General features: G+C 41.4%; 1 protein-coding gene across 1 annotated transcript; it reads left to right on the top strand.

Annotated features, from left to right (window-relative positions):
• Window positions 1-145: 145 nt before the first annotated feature.
• Window positions 146-18,802, top strand: LOC110977970 (D-beta-hydroxybutyrate dehydrogenase, mitochondrial-like). Its single transcript, XM_022232541.2, has 5 exons — window positions 146-579; window positions 11,042-11,254; window positions 12,674-12,856; window positions 13,442-13,579; window positions 14,917-18,802. The coding sequence occupies exons 1-5, from the start codon at window positions 318-320 to the stop codon at window positions 15,480-15,482; spliced, it is 1,362 nt and encodes a 453-aa protein (XP_022088233.1). The 5' UTR covers window positions 146-317; the 3' UTR covers window positions 15,483-18,802.
• The last annotated feature ends 167 nt before the right edge of the window (window positions 18,803-18,969 follow it).

Below are 18,969 nucleotides of genomic sequence, written 5' to 3'. Positions count from 1 at the left end.
TAATTATAAGGACCACATGTAGGACGACCTCTGTCCGTGGGAGCTGTTAGCGTTGTTGACATTTTACACAGACAACGTGTATTTGGTGCACATGTATGCACGTGGTGAATGCACGGCGCGCCATCCTGTAGCGCGCCAGCTGATATTAAAATACCGAAGGTCACCGACGTGCGGTCACAGAAAACACCATTAGCGCAGCATCGCAGCAGCGAACCACAAGAATTCTCGCTTATATTTCCTGGTTCGTCTGTGGCTTTTTCTCACCGTTAGAAGACGGCCAATCTGGCTGAACGAAAGCACTGTTGAAGGAGACGAGCATGTCCGCGAAACTAGTGCTGTACTCGGCGATCACGCTGTGTTTTAACGGCCTGGTGTTGCGGCGTTATCTCCGGGACGAGTTGTTGCTAACTTTCCCTTATGTCCTCGTGCTGATCCTGCCCACGGTCGCCCAGCCGTTCTGCCAGTATTTCCTCGGCGGGTTCTGCGGGGTTTTTGTCTTTGCGGCGGCCGTGTATAAGCTGTATGAGAATCTTCCCCAGCAGTTTGTGAACGTGAAGGATAAAGTTGTGTTGATCACGGGTGTGTATTCTATAACATGGTTAACTTGTGCTAAAACTATAAGATCATATTGTAGGCCTAGGCTAATTCGTAAATCTCTTTTCATTATCTCATTATTATTTGCCAATTACTGTATATTATTGTTTCACCTTCAATTTTGCACCAGGAGTGTCTAGTTCTGACATATGGTGGGTATAAATTTACATTAATTATTCATTTTTGAAAGAGTTCCATATAAGGAAAACGCTTGACAATGTCAGTGATAAGCCCCTGTGCACAAACCTATGAGACTCATCTGAAAAAAAAACACCAGGTTTTCTGATTAAATGCTTTGGAAAGTTCTCAACTAAATTTCACTTTTTGATGGCTGTTGAAACATTTTAAAGGAAATATGTGGAACTCTTTCCATTAATATTTGGTTTTGTTGTGATATCATTTATTGTTGGGTGTGATGGGCCGATCTGCTCAATCACGCTGTGTGATTGGCCAATCCTATCTCCAACTACCCATTTTCAAAACAATCTTCCACAACTATAAAAGAACACCCGATCAGCTGATGCCTGAATTACTAGGAATTTATGCAGTGAAGATCGACCGTTTGTGCACAAAAGCAGAAGTTGTGTAGATTGACCAATTACGCCCAATAATAAAAAGGTGGCAGAAATATACTCTGACATGTCTGAATAACTAAGACTAGAAAACAGCTTTTTCGACAAAGCCCAATCACGACCAAATTGCATAGAATTTAGTGTAGGCCTATAGTGGATTTTCAGTCACATAAGTTTTGACGGTCAGCACTCAATTTACACAGATGTGCGTGGAAAAGTGTACGTTTTTAATGTCTTTCAACATTCTGGCATACATGTAGATGAATTTCCAATAGATACAGCAGAAATATACAGATTTGAAAATGCACGCGCATCCATGGACATGGTATGCTTCCTGAAGTGCCTTTGCCTGTCATGTTACGTCACATGAAAAACCTCTGTACATGTAATTCCATTTTGTCTCGCTGTCACTGTGCTTTTTGGGTAAGACTTTCTGTTACATGCACAGAACTTGGAGAGATGTCTACTAACTACAGTCTACAGTTGTGGCAGAAATCGGGGGGGCCTCTGAAATTCGGGGGAAACATCTTGTTCCTGTATTCTGCTGTCTTGAAACTAAGTGATTGATTCTTGAATCTGAAGTGTTAGCTTGGACATAAATTGCAACGACCGACGAAAACACAATAACCCTATGGGTACACCGCACTGGGCATTTGTAAAGAAGCCAACGAGTGCAGATACTTACATTCGAATGAATGGACCTCACTGGCAACGCTGCGTGGCTGATTTTGCACAAAGCACTGTGGGGAGGTAGAAGGGAGCTTGCCTGTCCCCATCCCACAATACTCGCTGGCCATTTAGTGAAGCCACCCAAGTGGGATTACCAACAAAGCCCATACACGTACATGTGCACTATGCGTGCATTTGTGCAAAGTGCAAACCTGGCACTGTTATCCACCGCATGTTAAACAAATGATTCCTCGTTGATAGTTGTCCACTGAACTTGATGCTGGATGTGATCATGAAATCACTTACAATACGTTTGTATTACATATACACAAAGTATGTACAGATGTAAGTCTACATGTATATGAGTTCTGTTCAAAGTAGAACCAATTAAAATATTCTACTCAAAAAAAGTTAAAGACCACTCTTTTCTTAACTTGATTTTTTTTCCAAGCAATGAGTGGGGTCTAGTTCCTTCATTTGTTTGTTTATCTAGACAGTGTCCTTATTGGACTGAAAAATTTCAAAAAATGTTTCAAAATATCAAATGCACATTTCCAGCAGTAAAATATCTCATCTTAAAATAAAACACACAAAATAAAAAATGGTCCTATACTTTTCTTTGAGGAATGTGCAAGAAAGTTTACCCACCTGCTCCTGAATTCTGGAAATTTGACAAAAACTGTGGTAATTACACAAAAGATTTCTCAAAAGGACCTATGGTGCTGCAGCTTATAGTTGTGAAAAATGTGGAGTGAGAGAGAGAACAGCAAAGAAATGCCCAGAGTCGAGATGTTTTACCGATTTATTCCTGTGTCATCAGGTAATATTTGTGGCCAAAAACACAGTATTATGTGGGGACAAGTCTGAAACACAAGTGTAAGAGTTAACTCAGAATTTATTATCTTGGACAAAAGCTTAGTTTGAAAAAATAAAATTGATGTTTTCAAAGTCTACCCTCAAGCTACACATTACATTAGCCCTCTCCCATACATGTAGCTAGCCTTGCTGGTTTTTCTGTCTATCCTGTTTTGATGGTGTGACCCAGTTTTTTCTTTTTTTTTTTGGAGGGGGGAATTTTGGGAAAATGTGAAATTGGATTTAAAGGGAAAAAAATGCATGTATTGGTGTTTGAATGTGGTTCAAAAAGGTTCAGCGGGCTTCCCTTATATTTGGGAACCCCCCCCCCCATTTTTGTGCCATTTAAATCTTGTAAAACTGGCCAGTCCTCCCCCAAACCAAAGGCAACACTCTCTTGATTCCACTAACCCTAATTTTTTTGGAAATTTCAAACTGTAAACTGGGAGAAAATGTGACTTGCTTATTGATAACTAGCCATGCGAATTTGACTCCACCATGTGTCATGTGTTAAAACACTCACAGTTTCCCTTCATCATTTCCCTCAGAACTCAAAGCCTGCCGTCTTTAATACATCAACCAGGCATGATGTTGCAGTCATATACTTAGCGGAATCCACAAGTTAAAATGCAAGTCTCCCTTCTATTACAGGAATGGGGTCCCTAACAAATCCCTTTATCTTGCACGACAACCAGTACCCTTCAAAGTGGCGTTTATTTATATGAAAAAAATTCTGCTCAACCTTTTTTGCTGAATTTTTTAACACTTACTGGTACATGCGCATTTACAAGTAACTGCATATTGAATTAGCATTAAAAAGTGTCCCCTTTTGTCCAAACAAAACAAAATTCCAAAACTACGTGCCCTGTTTTTTTTTAATGCATGTAATGGGAAGCAGAACTTTTGTGTTTGGCCTCACCTTTTAAGATTTTTGTCGGTTCTGTTTTGAGCCTCAACCCGGAGGCAGATATTGTGTCTTTCAATGTTAAACATGCAGGTAGAAGCAACTGATGTGCCTAAGGCTTCGTCAAACTCCCTCCTGAATTTCATATGACAAGCTAGAACCACTTTGTTAAAACCGGATGTTTGCACGCAGACGCGCCGCTGTGGGCTATTTCTCTTCAGTCTCGTAGTTTTGTCCAGCTTTTGTCCAGGTGTGCTCTTTTCTTGTAAGCACAAAGGATTGGAGAGGCTCAACGACCAAAAAATGACGCGCTTGGAACTTGATTGTCAGGAAACGTGCTGGTGTCAAGAGCATGCGCATGCAGCAAAGGGAGAATTTACTCTGATGCTGTCTTGGGAAAAACTGAAAAAAAAATGGGGAGATTTTCTGGAACAGGTCTTTTGTTAAATGAAGATGTCCAACTTCTTCATGATATTCCAGACTTCTGCATTGGACCAACCCTTGTGAGTCTGAAAAGCATGTGTATATGCACAAACAACTTAAACACATTGTAAACAGTGCAAAATCACTACACTTTGTCCAGTGCTCAGACTTGTTGATTGGATTTTCACTCCTATTCCAGTAAAAGTAGTTTCCCCATTACGTAATTTTTTTGGTGGCCCCTTCACTTGATTGATTAAATGCACTGACTCTACATGTTGCATGTATGGAAACATGTTGGGCACAAAACACCTGTGATGCATATTTGTATGAGGGCTTTGCCATACATACATTTGTTCAAATTGTGCCTTTGTCTCTCCAGGTTGGGCCATGATAGTCAACAACTTTAGACATTCTGCGTCCCAAAGTCCAGTTCAACATTGTGCACATGTGTAACTTGCACCCACTATAGACAGGGACAAACAGTTAAATGTAAATCATCCTTCTTGGCATTGACCTGCAACATATTTATATGGAGTACATGTACACTAAGCCACTTGACATTATAAACCTGTTCTCATGGCCTGATAAAATTACATGTAGAGGGACTTTTTTTTAATTTTTGCCTGATTTTTTGTTTCTTTGCCTGTGGAGCTTCAGTGTTATAATGTTGTTGCAAACTTGTCCCTCGCTTTGATGTCTCAGTTTACTGCATGAGTTACTTGCTTTGTGTATTTGTTTGGTGAAAACTGTCTGTCCTTTGTTGTTTGAGAGAGAAAAATTTCATTCATTCTTGGCAACCAATTCTCTATTTTCATGTATATAAAAATGAAGTGGATGCGGCCGACCTGACTGCCACAGAAAATTTTTGTCAAGAATGGGCATAGTGTTAAAAATTGTAATTTAACACTTTTAAGTCGAAGTGTTGGTAAATTTTTGACAACTGTGAATGTGTGAATACATGTACACTATGTGTGCTTTGTTTTCAGACAACACTCGTAAATCTAGCTAGCAAATGTCTGCAACTTAAGGAGACCGGGGTCCCTGTAATTCCGAGTGACGAAATTGAACATGAACGTGATGTGATTTGTGCGGGTCCCCGGGGGAAGAGGTCGGTCGACCTCGGTATATCCAATTGAATGTCAGACGTCATGCAGCGATCGTGCTTGCTGGTTCTCTGATTGCAGCCCAGGAGTGCAGCGAGAGTGGCCCAGTGCGATTGGTTTGCAATGAAGTCATATACATGTATATGTAAAGAAGTGAAAAAAACAAAAAACAAAAAAAAACCCTCATGTTGTTTCCCAGGTGACATGTGGCTGGTTTTTAGCATTGTTGCATTCTCATGAAAATTGTTCCCTTCAGATTTTCCGACCCTGTTAGCGGTATAAAGTTATAAACAATATTGTGTTGCAGTTACAAATGCTGAAGTTCAAAGTCTTGAATACTTTTTTCTTTTTCCTTCCAGTTATAAAAAGGTTCAGGGGCCAATTTCACAGAGCTGCTTAAGCACAAAATTTGCTTAAGTGCAAGAAAACGTCGCTTGATAAATTGGGTTACCAGCCAAAACTCCATGTGATGTATATTGTTTTGGGATCATATTTAGCTGTCTTCCGGTTAGCACGACAATCGTCGTGTGTTTTTAAGCAAGGTGTTTTTCGCTTAAGCAGATTTTGTCCTTAAGCAGCTCTATGAAATTGGCCCCTGGCCCTGGTTATAACAAGGCATTTTGGCTCGTCCGCCCCAACCTTGTCGCAGCAAGAGTTTACCATACTTATTTTTTTTTGTAGTTTTCATAAGGAACATAAGCTGTCAGCAAAATTTACCTACATATATATTCTTGAATGTTATTTAAAGGGAGGAGGGGGAGAAAACATGAAAAGTGTTACCTGCACACGGGGAAGGAGATTTGTTGATCATAAGGGACTCCCAACACCTAACATGTTCAGCTGCATGTGTGTAAATTTATCTTTGCACTCATTGGAATGCAAAACTCTTGAGTGTTATGTCAAACTGAGCTGAGGATGTTCTTTCTGTAGAATTTAACACTGCAAAACAGAATTTGAATAGTAGTCTCACTTCTGTGGCACGTGCTTGAAGCCTTGAACTCCCGTACTTAAATAGAAAAAGCCTTCATTTTGTCCATGATCATTTATTTTTTGGCGGATAATTTGTTCTGTGTGAATGAAAATATGTTGCAGTTTTGTTGACTGGGGCTACATGTAAATGACCATTTTCTGGGGGAGGGGTCCAGAAGGCTGATTAGAACTGTCCCTGAGCCAACTGGAGTCATCTTCTCCGAGTTATGAAGAAGTGTCATGAACGCCTTTCCGAATTGAAATGACAGATGAGACCCTGCGCATCAGCCGATGGTTGAACATTTAAAAGCGGGCATTCCTTCAACATGTCACATTTTCCAGACAAGGGGGATAATGTTATTTTTTACCTCGTCAAAATAACCCGTTTGTGTTTGTCCCTGCATACTTTAACTGTCAAGGATTCAGGGAAGTTGATCGATTGAAAGATATTAATGTCTCCCGAATTTATTACCAGTCACACAAACATGCAAATTCCCGTCAGATACTTTCTGATGTGGTGCATTCACACCGTATTGCATGCGCCCGCAGCTAGCTGTGTAATGCAATTTGAAATTCTCACACTACATTACCGGTCTTGCATCCGGTATTGGCGATGGCTATAATCGCATGCCATTTGCAAGTCGCCTCTGTGGCTTGAATAAGCGGGTGAATGTGAGACTTGGATGAAATTGCCTGACAGCTAGGGGTTTGCGACACTTGACTAAAGGGCCACGTGTCGGTGTATCACAAATATTTAAGTGTAAATTATAGTTTTGCAGTAAACTAGACATGTACATGTACAATATTAAAATGTCAATGTCTGCAACAGTTAACATGTACCGGTACATACATGTACAGGTATGTAATGACTCAATACCCTCACTGAGAGTCCCATAGTATTGGCAGTATATTTGCAGACTTAGTTTACATGTACATGTACATCAGTGAAAAACATTTATAGATTAAAATTGCAACTTGGCAATATCTTTAGCACTTGATAAAAAGTTTGAAAACCTACTGAGTTAGGGTCAGTTCATCTAATAATCCATGCATGTACATGAACAGGCACTGTGCTCTGCTCGTACATGTAGTTAAGAACTGGCCAATCAGCATTAACATCGTGAAGGCACATTGCGATTTCAGACTCCCTGAGCGTGGGGACTCTTACACACACACACTGATACAGTCTCACCTCTTTAATAACAGGTTCTGTGGACTTGACAGAAACCCTACATCATCAGGAATAAAAGCAATAAAAAACAAATGATCAGGGCCTAAACGTTTTCTTGTTAAAAGCAGAATCTTGTGTTTACAGTGCTCTTACTAACGAGGTTTGATTGTACTAAAGCACTATTAGTTGAATATACACTGAATCCTTGCTGCAGGGGTGAAACTTTTCGAGCTGCAGAATAGAAATGACCAAGATAATTACATGAATGTCCAAGTGTTGCTTGGAGAACAGCTGGAAAGAAAGGCATTGCATGTACAGATGTACATGTATATGTTATGCAGTGGTACCATACAGTGGTACAGTGTCTGGCTTGTGCAGGGTGGTATTTGCAATCTGAGAGGGATTCTGGCATTTGAGTTCTTTGGAAAGAAAGTTTACTGCAGTTACCATCTGGTTGGCACCCAGGACTGTAAATGGGTACCTGGGAGAGTTGAAAACAGATTGCACTTTTCTAATCACATGACCCTGATGAATAGCTAGGTTCAGCCATTCACATTTGGAAAGACATTCAAGACACTTTGCGTAAGGGCAAGAAAACAAGTTCCGCTTTCCATTACGTGACATGCAAAAACAAGATAGGTAGGTAGAAATATAGAAAGGAACGGGCACTTTTTAATGCAGATTCACTGCAGCTGAGTGTGAACCGTTTAAAACTAAGAGCAAGAGAGGTTAGGTGGCATTTGTTTGAATAAAGTAAGCAACACTTTAAAGGGTACCACTGTGCACATGTAGTTGCATGCATATCCAATAAATCCTTTTGCACCTAAAACTAAATAGATATTTCATTATTTACAATGTTAAATTTTCCCAAACTCCCGACCCCCCCAAAAAAGCTTTAGTGTTCTTTCATAAAAACAGGGTAGCTTGGGAAACAGGAGGCACCACTGTGGTTTGTTGACCTATTAAAATGCTACACATTTATTATTATAACACCTCGCCCACAGATTCTGTATCTTGATTGGCCAAAAGTGTGTCATGTGACGCTTGCTAGTTTTACTCATGTTATACCACTGCTTCAAAAAGAGAATACCATGCAGCCTCATTCTGAAAAAGAACTAAACCCATAGCAACCAAAGAACTACATGTACATATATATCTGTAGCAACAAAAGCTTAGGCGTGTATTTCGGCTCATAGCGAACAACATCAGTTGATGAATGTATTCAAACATTGCTATTCCGCTTGGAAATCTTAAACTAAATTTGATGAATGTAAATTCCAGTTTGGTGTTTTATTATTGATTTTTAGCTGAAATTTTGCAGAATCTGTGGGGAGGTGTTATAAAACAAATATTGACTGCCTGATCTCGTGGTACAGTAAAACTAGCCTCCTAGGCGATCCATGGAGCATTCTACATGTATTTGCCCTTGGCTTTGCCTTGGGAAAATACAATGCTCCATGGATCACCTCGGGGAGCTAGTTTTACTATACCACTCGAAGCAGTCAATATTTGTATACTATGCCACCCCCCCGGTATGTTCTTATTATTTCAGCTGTTGACCCATACACATGCATTTTCCTGAGGAAATAGCCCCAAAACAGTAAGAAAAATAAATAAGAATTTTTGTTTAGTGCACAGAATTGGAGGTGAAACCTCTTTGCATGACATACTCTTTTAAGGAAGACACATTATTCATGCAGTCCATTACATTACAGTACATGAACCCTTTCATGAATTGATGTCAGATTAGATCATGGATTAGATGCACCGATCACATAATGCCAGAGGGCGATGTACAGTTAGACATTCTCGGCCAACTATGCATTAATGACACAGGGATCGAGGGGCTTGGCAGATGACAAAGGTATCCCAGAAATGCACACACATGCATCTGGGGAAATCTAGTTGGACATGCAATCAAGCAACTATCTGCGGAACTTTTTGGGATGATAAGACTTTAATGCCATCCAGGCTCTCTACCGCTTTTTACCCGAGTTTCATGGCTGTACGATCATTTTTAAGCATGGCAGGGGTTTTTGTGAGGTGGGTTAGCAATTATGTGCACAGCTGTAATTTTCCACTCGGACTTGTGACCTACGAATCTTTAAGATTTAAATAAAAAAAGAACTGTAAACATCATTTGGCACTCAAAAAAGGTGCCTGGATGTCTGCACTTTAATGCCTATTCCATCAAACCAAGTCTGCTCTTATAACCTTGTAGATTTCTTTAGCACAAGTTGACCCACACTACATCTGTATTCTTATGGGGCATTTCCTTTGTTCTTGTGTAATAAAAAAAAATAGCATGTAAAGCGTGGTTTCAAAGTCGCTTCCATTGGATAATTTTGACCTGATGTCCCTTATGTGAAATGCTTCAATATGCAATGGAAAAATATACCTTGAAAATTCCTTCCTTTTTGAGTCAATTTCAAATCCCATTTTGTGAAATTCTTGTAGTGTACCGTTAAGAACCCCACAAGGACAATGAATGTTCCTTGTGGGGTACTTCCTATTGTTCTGGTACCCAGTGAACACACACGCTTGTTTGTTTTCCTTAAAATAGGTCAAGCCTGCCAACAGTTTCCTGAAATACTGGTCTTTATAGTTTGAAGTATTTTTTCAAGTTGGTATTCTTGAAGTAAAACGTTAAAGCTCGTTTTGCCATTTGGTCAGCTTTTTGAATATTTATTATTCTCACCCCAATAGCCTGATTTGCTTTATTTTATTTCAACAATTTAATCCATTTTTAAAAGTGAAAATAAGATTTTATTTGGAACCTGGGTTCATTCTCACACTTTTTTCCAAATGCTTTTATAAATTTACATCTGCTAGCAGACAACATTTCTTTGGTTTAAGTCCATGAAAAACTGTCTCAAACCTGCCCCTGGTCACTTAACATAAATGAAGGATTACAAGAGGGTATCCCAGCAAATATAAAGATACCAATAGAAAATATTATGGATGGGCACATTATTAGAGAAGAAAAATTGGATGGGTCCCTTTAAATAACAGTAGAGCAGAGTTGATTTAATTTTAGTATGTGGGTCGATCGGAAATGAAGGTGAGCCAACAGATGTAGGAGGGAAGGGGGGACAGAGAGAACAAGTCTGGAGAATTACCTTGAAATAGCTTCTGTGGTCAAGTTCGACCGTAGCTGGATCCATCCCTGCTCCGAAAATAGCTCAGGAGGCTTGAAATAGAACGTGTTTGTGGCTAACCCCCTCTGTGGTGGTTTTCAAGATACCAACTTTGGCCGAGACAGGAATAGTCGTGAACGATTGTCAAGCTTGAAGAGTGAAGGATCTGTGAAATGCTGTGTATTTTGTGTGGGGTGCTAAATTTACATTGTGTCGTTGAATGTCTGGTGTAGTTGTGGTAAGGGGTTAGAGAGCTTCCTCTCCACTCTCTGGAAGAACAAGGGAGAAAAGGCTTCAACTGAGGGATCATGTCCCTTTTTTCATTTGTGACTGTGTACCAGAAGATTGAAATCTTTGAATACATTGAAAAATCGACCAAGATAAACAATCCAAAAAATTGAAGTTTCCCATGCACAGTGCAGCTAACAAAAGATATTTTGTCGACTATTTGTCCCATAATGCTCTGCAAATAGCCCTCTCCTTGACAACTTCTTGGTGGCACACTGCATTGTGAATCACAATGTGAAAGAAAGGCCTGTATAATATTTAGTATGGAAATACTGTTCTTTTATGATTTTTCTACTGGAGACAAGGGTAGGGAACCTAAAGGATTTTATCAGCCAATTTTGGTTTTGTACCCGTAGGCTGTGACACGGGTCTAGGCCATGCCACCGCTTTGCACCTAGACAGCCTGGGTGCTCACGTGTTTGCCTGCTGCTATGACAAAAACGGCACCGGCGAGCGGGACCTCGTGGCTAACAGCTCCAGCCGGCTGACGACAATAGAGTTAGACGTGACCGACCAGGAGCAGATACAAGAGGCTTTAGAGATTGTGAAGGATCTCCTGAACGGACGAGGTAAGAAATTGGCTACGATGTCTGGGTGACTTGGCTGCGGCTTGAAATTACGCACATGTCTGTGGTAATGGCTTCTGTCACTTCCCATAGGGTTGTGCACAGTTGCAAGCCGCGGCCAAGTAATTCAGACGTGGCTGTACAAACCTTGCCATTAGCAACCTGGGGATTTTCCAACACTTGGTTTTGCCTCTGTCTCGGGCCTTGTCTCTAATGTCAAAAACCGCTTGTATACCTATGATATTCAGATTAAATGAAAATACTTCGTTCTTTGGACCGAAAGCTTGTACATACTGTAGTTTTGACAGTCTGTTAACAAAATATGACTCGTAATCTAACTCCTTCAGAGTTAAAATCAGGCAAAGCCAGAGATGGTGGAAAATCCTCCCAAAGCAGAGGTGCACACTTTGCATATATTCATGGTCTAGCGTACAGTTCTGCAGTTCAGTCCACCACAAGTCGAATCACATGTCAAGCATGGAGTATTAACGAGTCAAGACACCAGTTCAGAGTGATGCATCTGTCACTATTCATTTGAAGTCTGTGACTTGACTGAGACTGAATGACCCTGTGACGGATCAGTGAGGAGGCGTGGTGATCCTTTCCAGATATGCTTGTGATAAGTGACTTTGTGCATGATCTAAAGAGGGCGCTGTAGCCCACACGCAGCCAGCAGAGTAAAGGGCAGTCACATTTCCCTTGTCCCCTTGCCATGTTTGGCTGTTCCCAATTTGAAATCAGTGCGTGCATACAAGGAAAGGCAAGTTTTCAATTCAGACCATTTCCTGTCAATGGATCACATGTTGGACTTTGTGTAAATAAAGACGAAAGAGGAGGCGGCTTGTCTTGGAGTGAGGGCTCCTCTCCGCTTGTTCACCAGCAAGTTGGTGGGGAGTGCTCATTTTATTGGTAGCGATGCGGCCGCAGTGCGTGCTTTTCATAGTCCTTGTGAACCATTGAAGTGCAGTTCCCTACCAAAGGAGCATGTGTTGCTAGGAATATTGCACCCTCTCTTGGTCCAGCTCGGGGCTCATTTCTTACTGTACCGGTAATGCAACCCACCGTAAGCCAACAAAATGCATGGGAGTTGCCAGAGCCACTTTTTAATGAAGGCCTCTCAAAGGAAAGGCATCTTGCACAATGTAAATCAGTTGGCACCCTCAGCATTTTCCGCCCACCTAACATCCTTTTCATCTGGATGTTATACTGAAAGATACAGTTCATGCACAATAACACAGAGATCTGTTTGCTCTTCCTAATGAAAAAAAAATTCAAAATATAACTTTGTTACATAGTTTTAGACAAATTTTGTGGGATCTGGTTACAGAATTGTTGGATCTGTCATTTAGAAACTTTTGCCATGTTGACTTCTAACGTTGATGTGCTTTTTACATTCCCTTTTGTTCTCCAACCAATTTCCAGAATTATGGGGCATGGTCAACAATGCAGGTGTCTGCCTGTACGGAGAGGCGGAGATCACGACGGTGGAGGCCTTCAAAAAGATGTGGGAGGTCAACTGCCTGGGTCACTTCCGGATGGTCAAGACATTCTTGCCTTTGCTGAGGAAGTCAAGGGGGAGAATTGTGAATGTAACCAGCATGTGTGGTAAGTTAATGTAACCCTAAAAGAGGTGGGGAAGGATGGAATCTGCCTTCTCCCTTGACACATTCTCTAATGGGGCATCTGTTCTTTATCCTAGTATTTTAGAAGTTTTTCAGGTGATGCTTTTGTGATCATTTTGATACCAATTTTTTGAAAAATGGATATGCCATTCTCACAATAGGGCCTTTTTCCGAGGGAGGGTGGTCAAAAAAGGTACATTTAGACCACTCTGAGGAGGTGCCATTACAGCTGTGGCATGGCACTTGCACTTCCCTGCCTCCAAGATGACAGATTTTAACGTTTGATATGCCGTGAGACATATCTAGGCTGCATGGACTTCAAGTCTGCCCTGATCTTAACGATAACCAAGTTAACGATCAAACGACGACGACCAAAAACTGACAGCCGGTCACAGAAGTCTGTTGGTCGAAGAGGTATTTAATACGTGTGTGTCAACTGTCTGCTAGCGAGGAGACATCACAGCAATGGCCTCGAATTCTGGTTGCCTGATGAGGCTACATGCGCGGACTCCGATTTGATACCATGATCGTAAGCTCAATCTTTCATGTGTGCGTGTAAACATTGCAGATAAAGTAGCCACGCCGAGCTTCCCAGCGTACTGCAGCTCCAAGGCGGCGGCCCTGGGCTTCTCCAATGTCCTGAGGATGGAGCTGAAGAAATGGGGCATCGACGTTTCCATCATACAGCCGGGTGGATTCAAGACGCGTAAGTTTGTTTCCTGGAACAGCAGAGCCATGCACAAGTTAGAGAGTGCAGTGTATGGCTTAGCAACAGGGATAGATGAAGGAGGCTAACAGTTTTGGTGGTCCCGTCTACTGTTTATTGATTTACATTGGTTAACACGGATGCACCCTGGGCCAATGACAGCTGAGGGGACAAGTTTCCCCGTAACTAACGTCGTACTCAAGACCTTGATGAGGGAACCAGCCTAACCCGCTTGTGCTTTTGTCAAAATCTCAGTTTCACTTCAAGTGGAATAATGATGTGTTCATTAAACAATCCAAAATCTGTGATGATACAATTGTTATCGGTACGTTACACATGCTTCCTATTGCCAGTATTTTTTTAATAAATTTGAATGTGTTCAAAAGTAAAAAAGTCAAAATCACATCACAAAATAAAATGGCACGGATTCTTCCAAATATTCTCAATTTGAAGCACATTCGCAAAGCAAGTTTGAGTGCAGTATCAGTACTGATTGCACTAGACAAAAATGACACAGACAAAATGATAATGGAAATGATTCTCCGAAAAATACAGCAGCATGTGCAAAATACATTAAAAATCCTCTCTAGTCTTTCAGCTGCCAAACGAGGAAAAAAAAATTCTCACCAGATTTATTAATAGCTGTTTCTGATTGAATTTTCCTCACATTTACCAACTGCACATCAGGATGATTATAACCTGTCGCTGCTTACAAGCATCATCCAGTTTTGTCCAATCGAGGCTGCATCTGTTGAACATCATGTTCATTTCAAGCCTTGAACAAGAACAACTATTTTAAATATGTGCGATCCACCAGTAGGTGTGTCCTTTTGGCCTGTTTGTGATATGCCATACTCTAACCCATGTCAAATTTGAGCGCAATCTTCATACTGTGCATGATTCAGCTACATGTTCACGACTGTATGTACACCTGCAGTCCACGTATCGCGTACATGCACGCTTGAACAAAGTTGTTGTGGAAACTCTACGACAAATTATGATTTGCAGGTACATGTATGTGCAGCAAACTTGTTTCGTAGTTGTAGGGACAAGTACACATTATTTCTCCCTTTCTGCAGGGACAAAATATGCTGTGAGGACAGGGAAATGTCCCCACAACTCAGTCCTACTTTGCCTATCAAACAAGAGACTGTCCCCGGGGTAAAGGCCCTGCCCACACTCTCTCACACATTAGGCTTATGTTCCAAGTTGTCCACGGTGTGTGGTTAACACTGATGGCTCAGTTGATTGCAATCGATCCCTCTGGACTTGAACATTAAAAGAGACATTACATGTAATCATTTCAAAAAGTTTCTATGACATCTGTGTGATTACAGAAGCTGTGGTGGGCACCCAGTTCATAACAAGGTACCAGCAACTGCTTGCAGCACTGGATCCAAAGATAGCCGACGACTACGGCAAGCGCTACTTCACCACAGCCCTTGGCTCCATGTACACCTCAGATGACTTCCGGTTCCTGGAGGACTTCTCACCCGTCAGCGTGGCGGTCGCGCACGCCCTCTTCGCCAAGAGCCCTCGGGCGCACTACTTGTGTGGGCCGCCGGCCCTCGTCCTGGACTGGATAGCCAGCCACCTGCCTGCATTTGTCAATGACGCCATCGGGATGCTGGTGACAGGGACATACGTCCCGGAGAGCGCCCTCCCGAACGATCAGGAGAAGCGTGCTGCGGCGGAACGGAGGCAGTCGCAGCAGAGGGCAAAGAACCAGAGGGCAAACATGCCGCCCAAGCAGGTGCACTTTAAGCTGGGAACCAGCGAAAGCGGGAACCAAGAGAGCAGTACTAATGGAGTCCAAAATGTTGGAACCACTGAAACTGGGAACCAGGGAAACAGTGGCAATGGCACTGAGAGTACACCAGATTCTACGCACAGCAGTACATAATCTGTACATAATACAACTGATGATAAATTATAAATGATTTCTTTTCTTAAAATAGGAGTAAATCCTATGAAAATTTCAATACGCAAAATTTTTAAGAGATGAGAAATATTTTCTATGCAGTTCAATACCAGTTTCGTTTTATGAACAGTGTTACCTGAAAATGTGTTTTATAGTTGTAAGCCTAAAAAGTGTCTGCTAAGCTAACATTTTTTTCATATAAATTTATAGGGGAAATGGATGAGGTGACTGGTTAAATTACATGCTTTTGCTTTTCTCGCCTTTGATATCTAATTTAGGATAAAATTTTGTTTTTATTTTTTTCCTGTATTTAATTGCAATCCATAAGGATTTCCCAGTGTTCATTAGATTAGTACTTATTGATATATTTACAGGGTTTTGCAATGGGTACCTTGGTTCACCCATGCAGGATTTCAGTCATTTGTGAGTTAACGGTACATATTTAACAACATGGGCATTTCACAATAGTATGCCTCTAAGAGTTTGCCACGTGTTGACCAATCACAATGCACGAAATCTGTCGACCCAATGCGCATTTGGGAAGGGTCGACGGACTTCGTGCATTGTGATTGGCCACCATTTTGCAAATGCTTGGAGGCACGCTATTGTGAATGGCCCGGTATTGTTGACTGCTTTGATGTGGGGTATGATGTTTTGAAATGCGGAGGGACCCATAGCTTCTGAGGCGAAGCCAAGGGTGCATTGCGCATCCCCGGGGGGTGTTCAAAACACCATATCCTACATCACAGCAGTCAGGATTTGTTTGGTCATATCTCTGTCTGGATGTTTTTCACTTGTTTTTCTTATTTAAAGGAAATAAAGGGACTAAGAAACCTTTGAACAGTGGCAGGGAATGATCCCTGTATAATCCTGTCCACTGTGGGGGATGTGTGCATCTGTGCCTGGGTGTGCACACATGCAGCTCTACTGTGATGTCTAACAGTGAGTGTGACGTGCAGTTATGTCACCCCGTCACGTGACTGTTTGGGACGATGGTAAAAAAAAAAAATCAAGACAGAGATGTGACAATTTCGGTTATTGCCACTTTCTTGCATGTTTTTGACTAGTGAACACTTGTTACTTTTGAAATGCAGTTGATAGAATATTCACATTCTCACAAATAATTGTTCGTTCATTCTTTTCTGCACTTGCATGGTGTAACGCCCACTTTCTTGACCCTAGAGCAAGATGACGCTGGTAACTTAGAACTTGTTTACCTTTGACTTTTGTGGGGCTAAAGTGTATAACAGCAGTGTGGAAACCTTGAACCAGTGGCGTAACTATGGGGGGAAGGGAGGGGAGGACAGATGCTCCCCCCCCCAGCAGATGCCCATGTCTCCCCGGGTGCCCCCTCATCTGCAATCTGTGAATAATCTCCATTGAGTTTATATAGCTATGTAGCTGCAGCTTTGTTTCTTGTGAAAAAAAACCTGTGCACCCCTAGGTGAGCCGCACCCCCAGGTGGCCCCCCCCCACTTTTAGCCCTAGTTATGCCACTGCCTGTAACTGGTTGAGAAAACAGGCACATTCAACCGGATTTCATAATACATGTATATACACAGATATTTCTCAGTACTATGTTATTTGTAGATGGTGGAACATGGTTTGCTCAGTACAAATTACATTATGCAACATCAAATTTCGGGTGACTTTGTTCTTGGATTGTTTTACGCTTGTAAATTGAGCCATCACATTGTTATTTCTTAATTCATAAATACCTCAGACAGTCTCCCTCTACTACAATCTGCAACTTGACCGTGTATTAACATTTGATAATAAGAAGTAATGATGGCTGCTGTGTAAATCATGCGCTGGCAACTGGATACCAGACAGTTTAATCGATTCTGATTGGTCACTAGTCTGTGTGCACACGGCTCGCCATGCTCCTGCCTATTGGACAATTTGCACAATTATTATTCCATAAAATTGATGGAGGTGTTTGGAAAAATGAAAGTTAAATTCTAGAACAAAATCGCTGGAAATCCATCACGTATCGCCTTTTGTTTGACTCTCTGACTAAAAAGGTGTTTATGAATGGGAATAACTATGTGCTTGGCCGGTCTTAAACAAGAAGACTGACCACTGATAATGTTCCTGCCTGCAGCTTGGGCGTTAGTCGCATCCATTCTCCTGAGCCGGTCTTAAAAAGCTGTTTAAGACTGGTCAAGCACATATTTATTCCCGTAACAATTGCTGCAATCATAAACAAAAAAATGAAAATAAGAAAGGAATAAAGGTATCTTATATTGGTTCCGTTTCCATGAAGAGTAAGCCAGGTTGCAGTTCTAAGGAGTTTCATTGGTATATTGAATTAAGATTTGGTATTGAGACCACGAGTCCTGTACTTCGACTGGTGTTTTGATTATTTCACTTAAAGGTGCACCTGTCACTAGGTTAACTGACGACTAATTATTGGGGTGTAGGTTTTTTGCTTCTTGAATATTTACCTAGACAGTCTGTAGTTTGTGAATTCCTGATTTTTCAGTTTCCTAGAAAAATATCTGAAGAAAAATACTTGGCAGCTAAAAAATCCAGAGGAATGAACCTGAGGTAGACGTTTGCAGAGAAAGAAAAGCTGGGCTTGGTTATTGTCTATGTTGGATACTATGCCAAAACTGGTGTTGTGTGCCCGCCTCATCCATAATAGGAGAAGCCACAGTTTTATGAATGTTGAGGTGGGCCACTGCCCAAAAGTGGTACTTGTCTTGTGCTGGTTGTTTGGATGAGGTTAGGTGCACAAGGGTGAAACAACCTTTTTTTTGGGGGGGGTCCAAAATTGGAACTGTTTCAAGTAACCTTGTGGGGGAGTTGCCTTTTGTCCTTCGAAAAAAAATTGGGGACTGGTGGGTGGCACCAGGGGCCCTCATGGATCCGCCATTGTGGGTGAATGAGTAAAGGTCAACACCTGACAACTGGTGATATTTCTAAGTCTGCTAGTTCATACACAACCTTGTGAAGTGAAGAGCTAAATGCGCCCCCATCTTTTCACCTCAGATAATATCTTGAAAGATTTCCTATGTAATAACTGTCTTCCATGTTAGCAGTGGCCACTTTGCATACTCTGTTACATCAGCCTGTGTTCAGGCTATTCAACAATTTCACGCAGATAATGTTAAGGTTGCAGTAGACATGATGTCCTTGCAGACTTGATCAAAGACTAATCTACCGCACAATTTTAGATCGGCTTTGCATTCCTTAGATCAACTGATGAAGATTTATGCAACGTGCATTAACACACTCGCATCTTCCAAGTTAAAAGGCTAAAGTGGTTGGAATGTGAAATAAAGATTGTTTTTCCCTGACTGACTGTGATTGTAATGCTTGGATAACAGTACTAAGCGATGCCAAAAAATCTTGTACATGTATGTTGGTCCTAGTCTAAGGATATCTATAGTTGATTCTGTAGTTCTCATTTTCAACCAACCCTTATTTTTGACTCTAACTACAAGGAAAAAGAAAAGCCTTTTGT

This window comes from Acanthaster planci, linkage group LG20, assembly GCF_054643075.1.
Source record: "Acanthaster planci isolate LZ-2023a linkage group LG20, COTS_SCS, whole genome shotgun sequence".
Taxonomy (NCBI): domain Eukaryota; kingdom Metazoa; phylum Echinodermata; class Asteroidea; order Valvatida; family Acanthasteridae; genus Acanthaster; species Acanthaster planci.
The sequence above is the reverse complement of the archived record's forward strand: the minus strand, read 5'-3'. Positions and strand labels throughout refer to the sequence as shown.

Coding starts and splice junctions, on each gene's coding strand:
- LOC110977970 (XM_022232541.2), top strand. CDS start 318: ATGTCCGCGAAACTAGTGCTGTACTCGGCGATCACGCTGTGTTTTAAC. Junction 11,255..12,673: donor GGATCTCCTGAACGGACGAG/GTAAGAAATTGG, acceptor ACCAATTTCCAG/AATTATGGGGCATGGTCAAC. Junction 13,580..14,916: donor GCCGGGTGGATTCAAGACGC/GTAAGTTTGTTT, acceptor GTGTGATTACAG/AAGCTGTGGTGGGCACCCAG.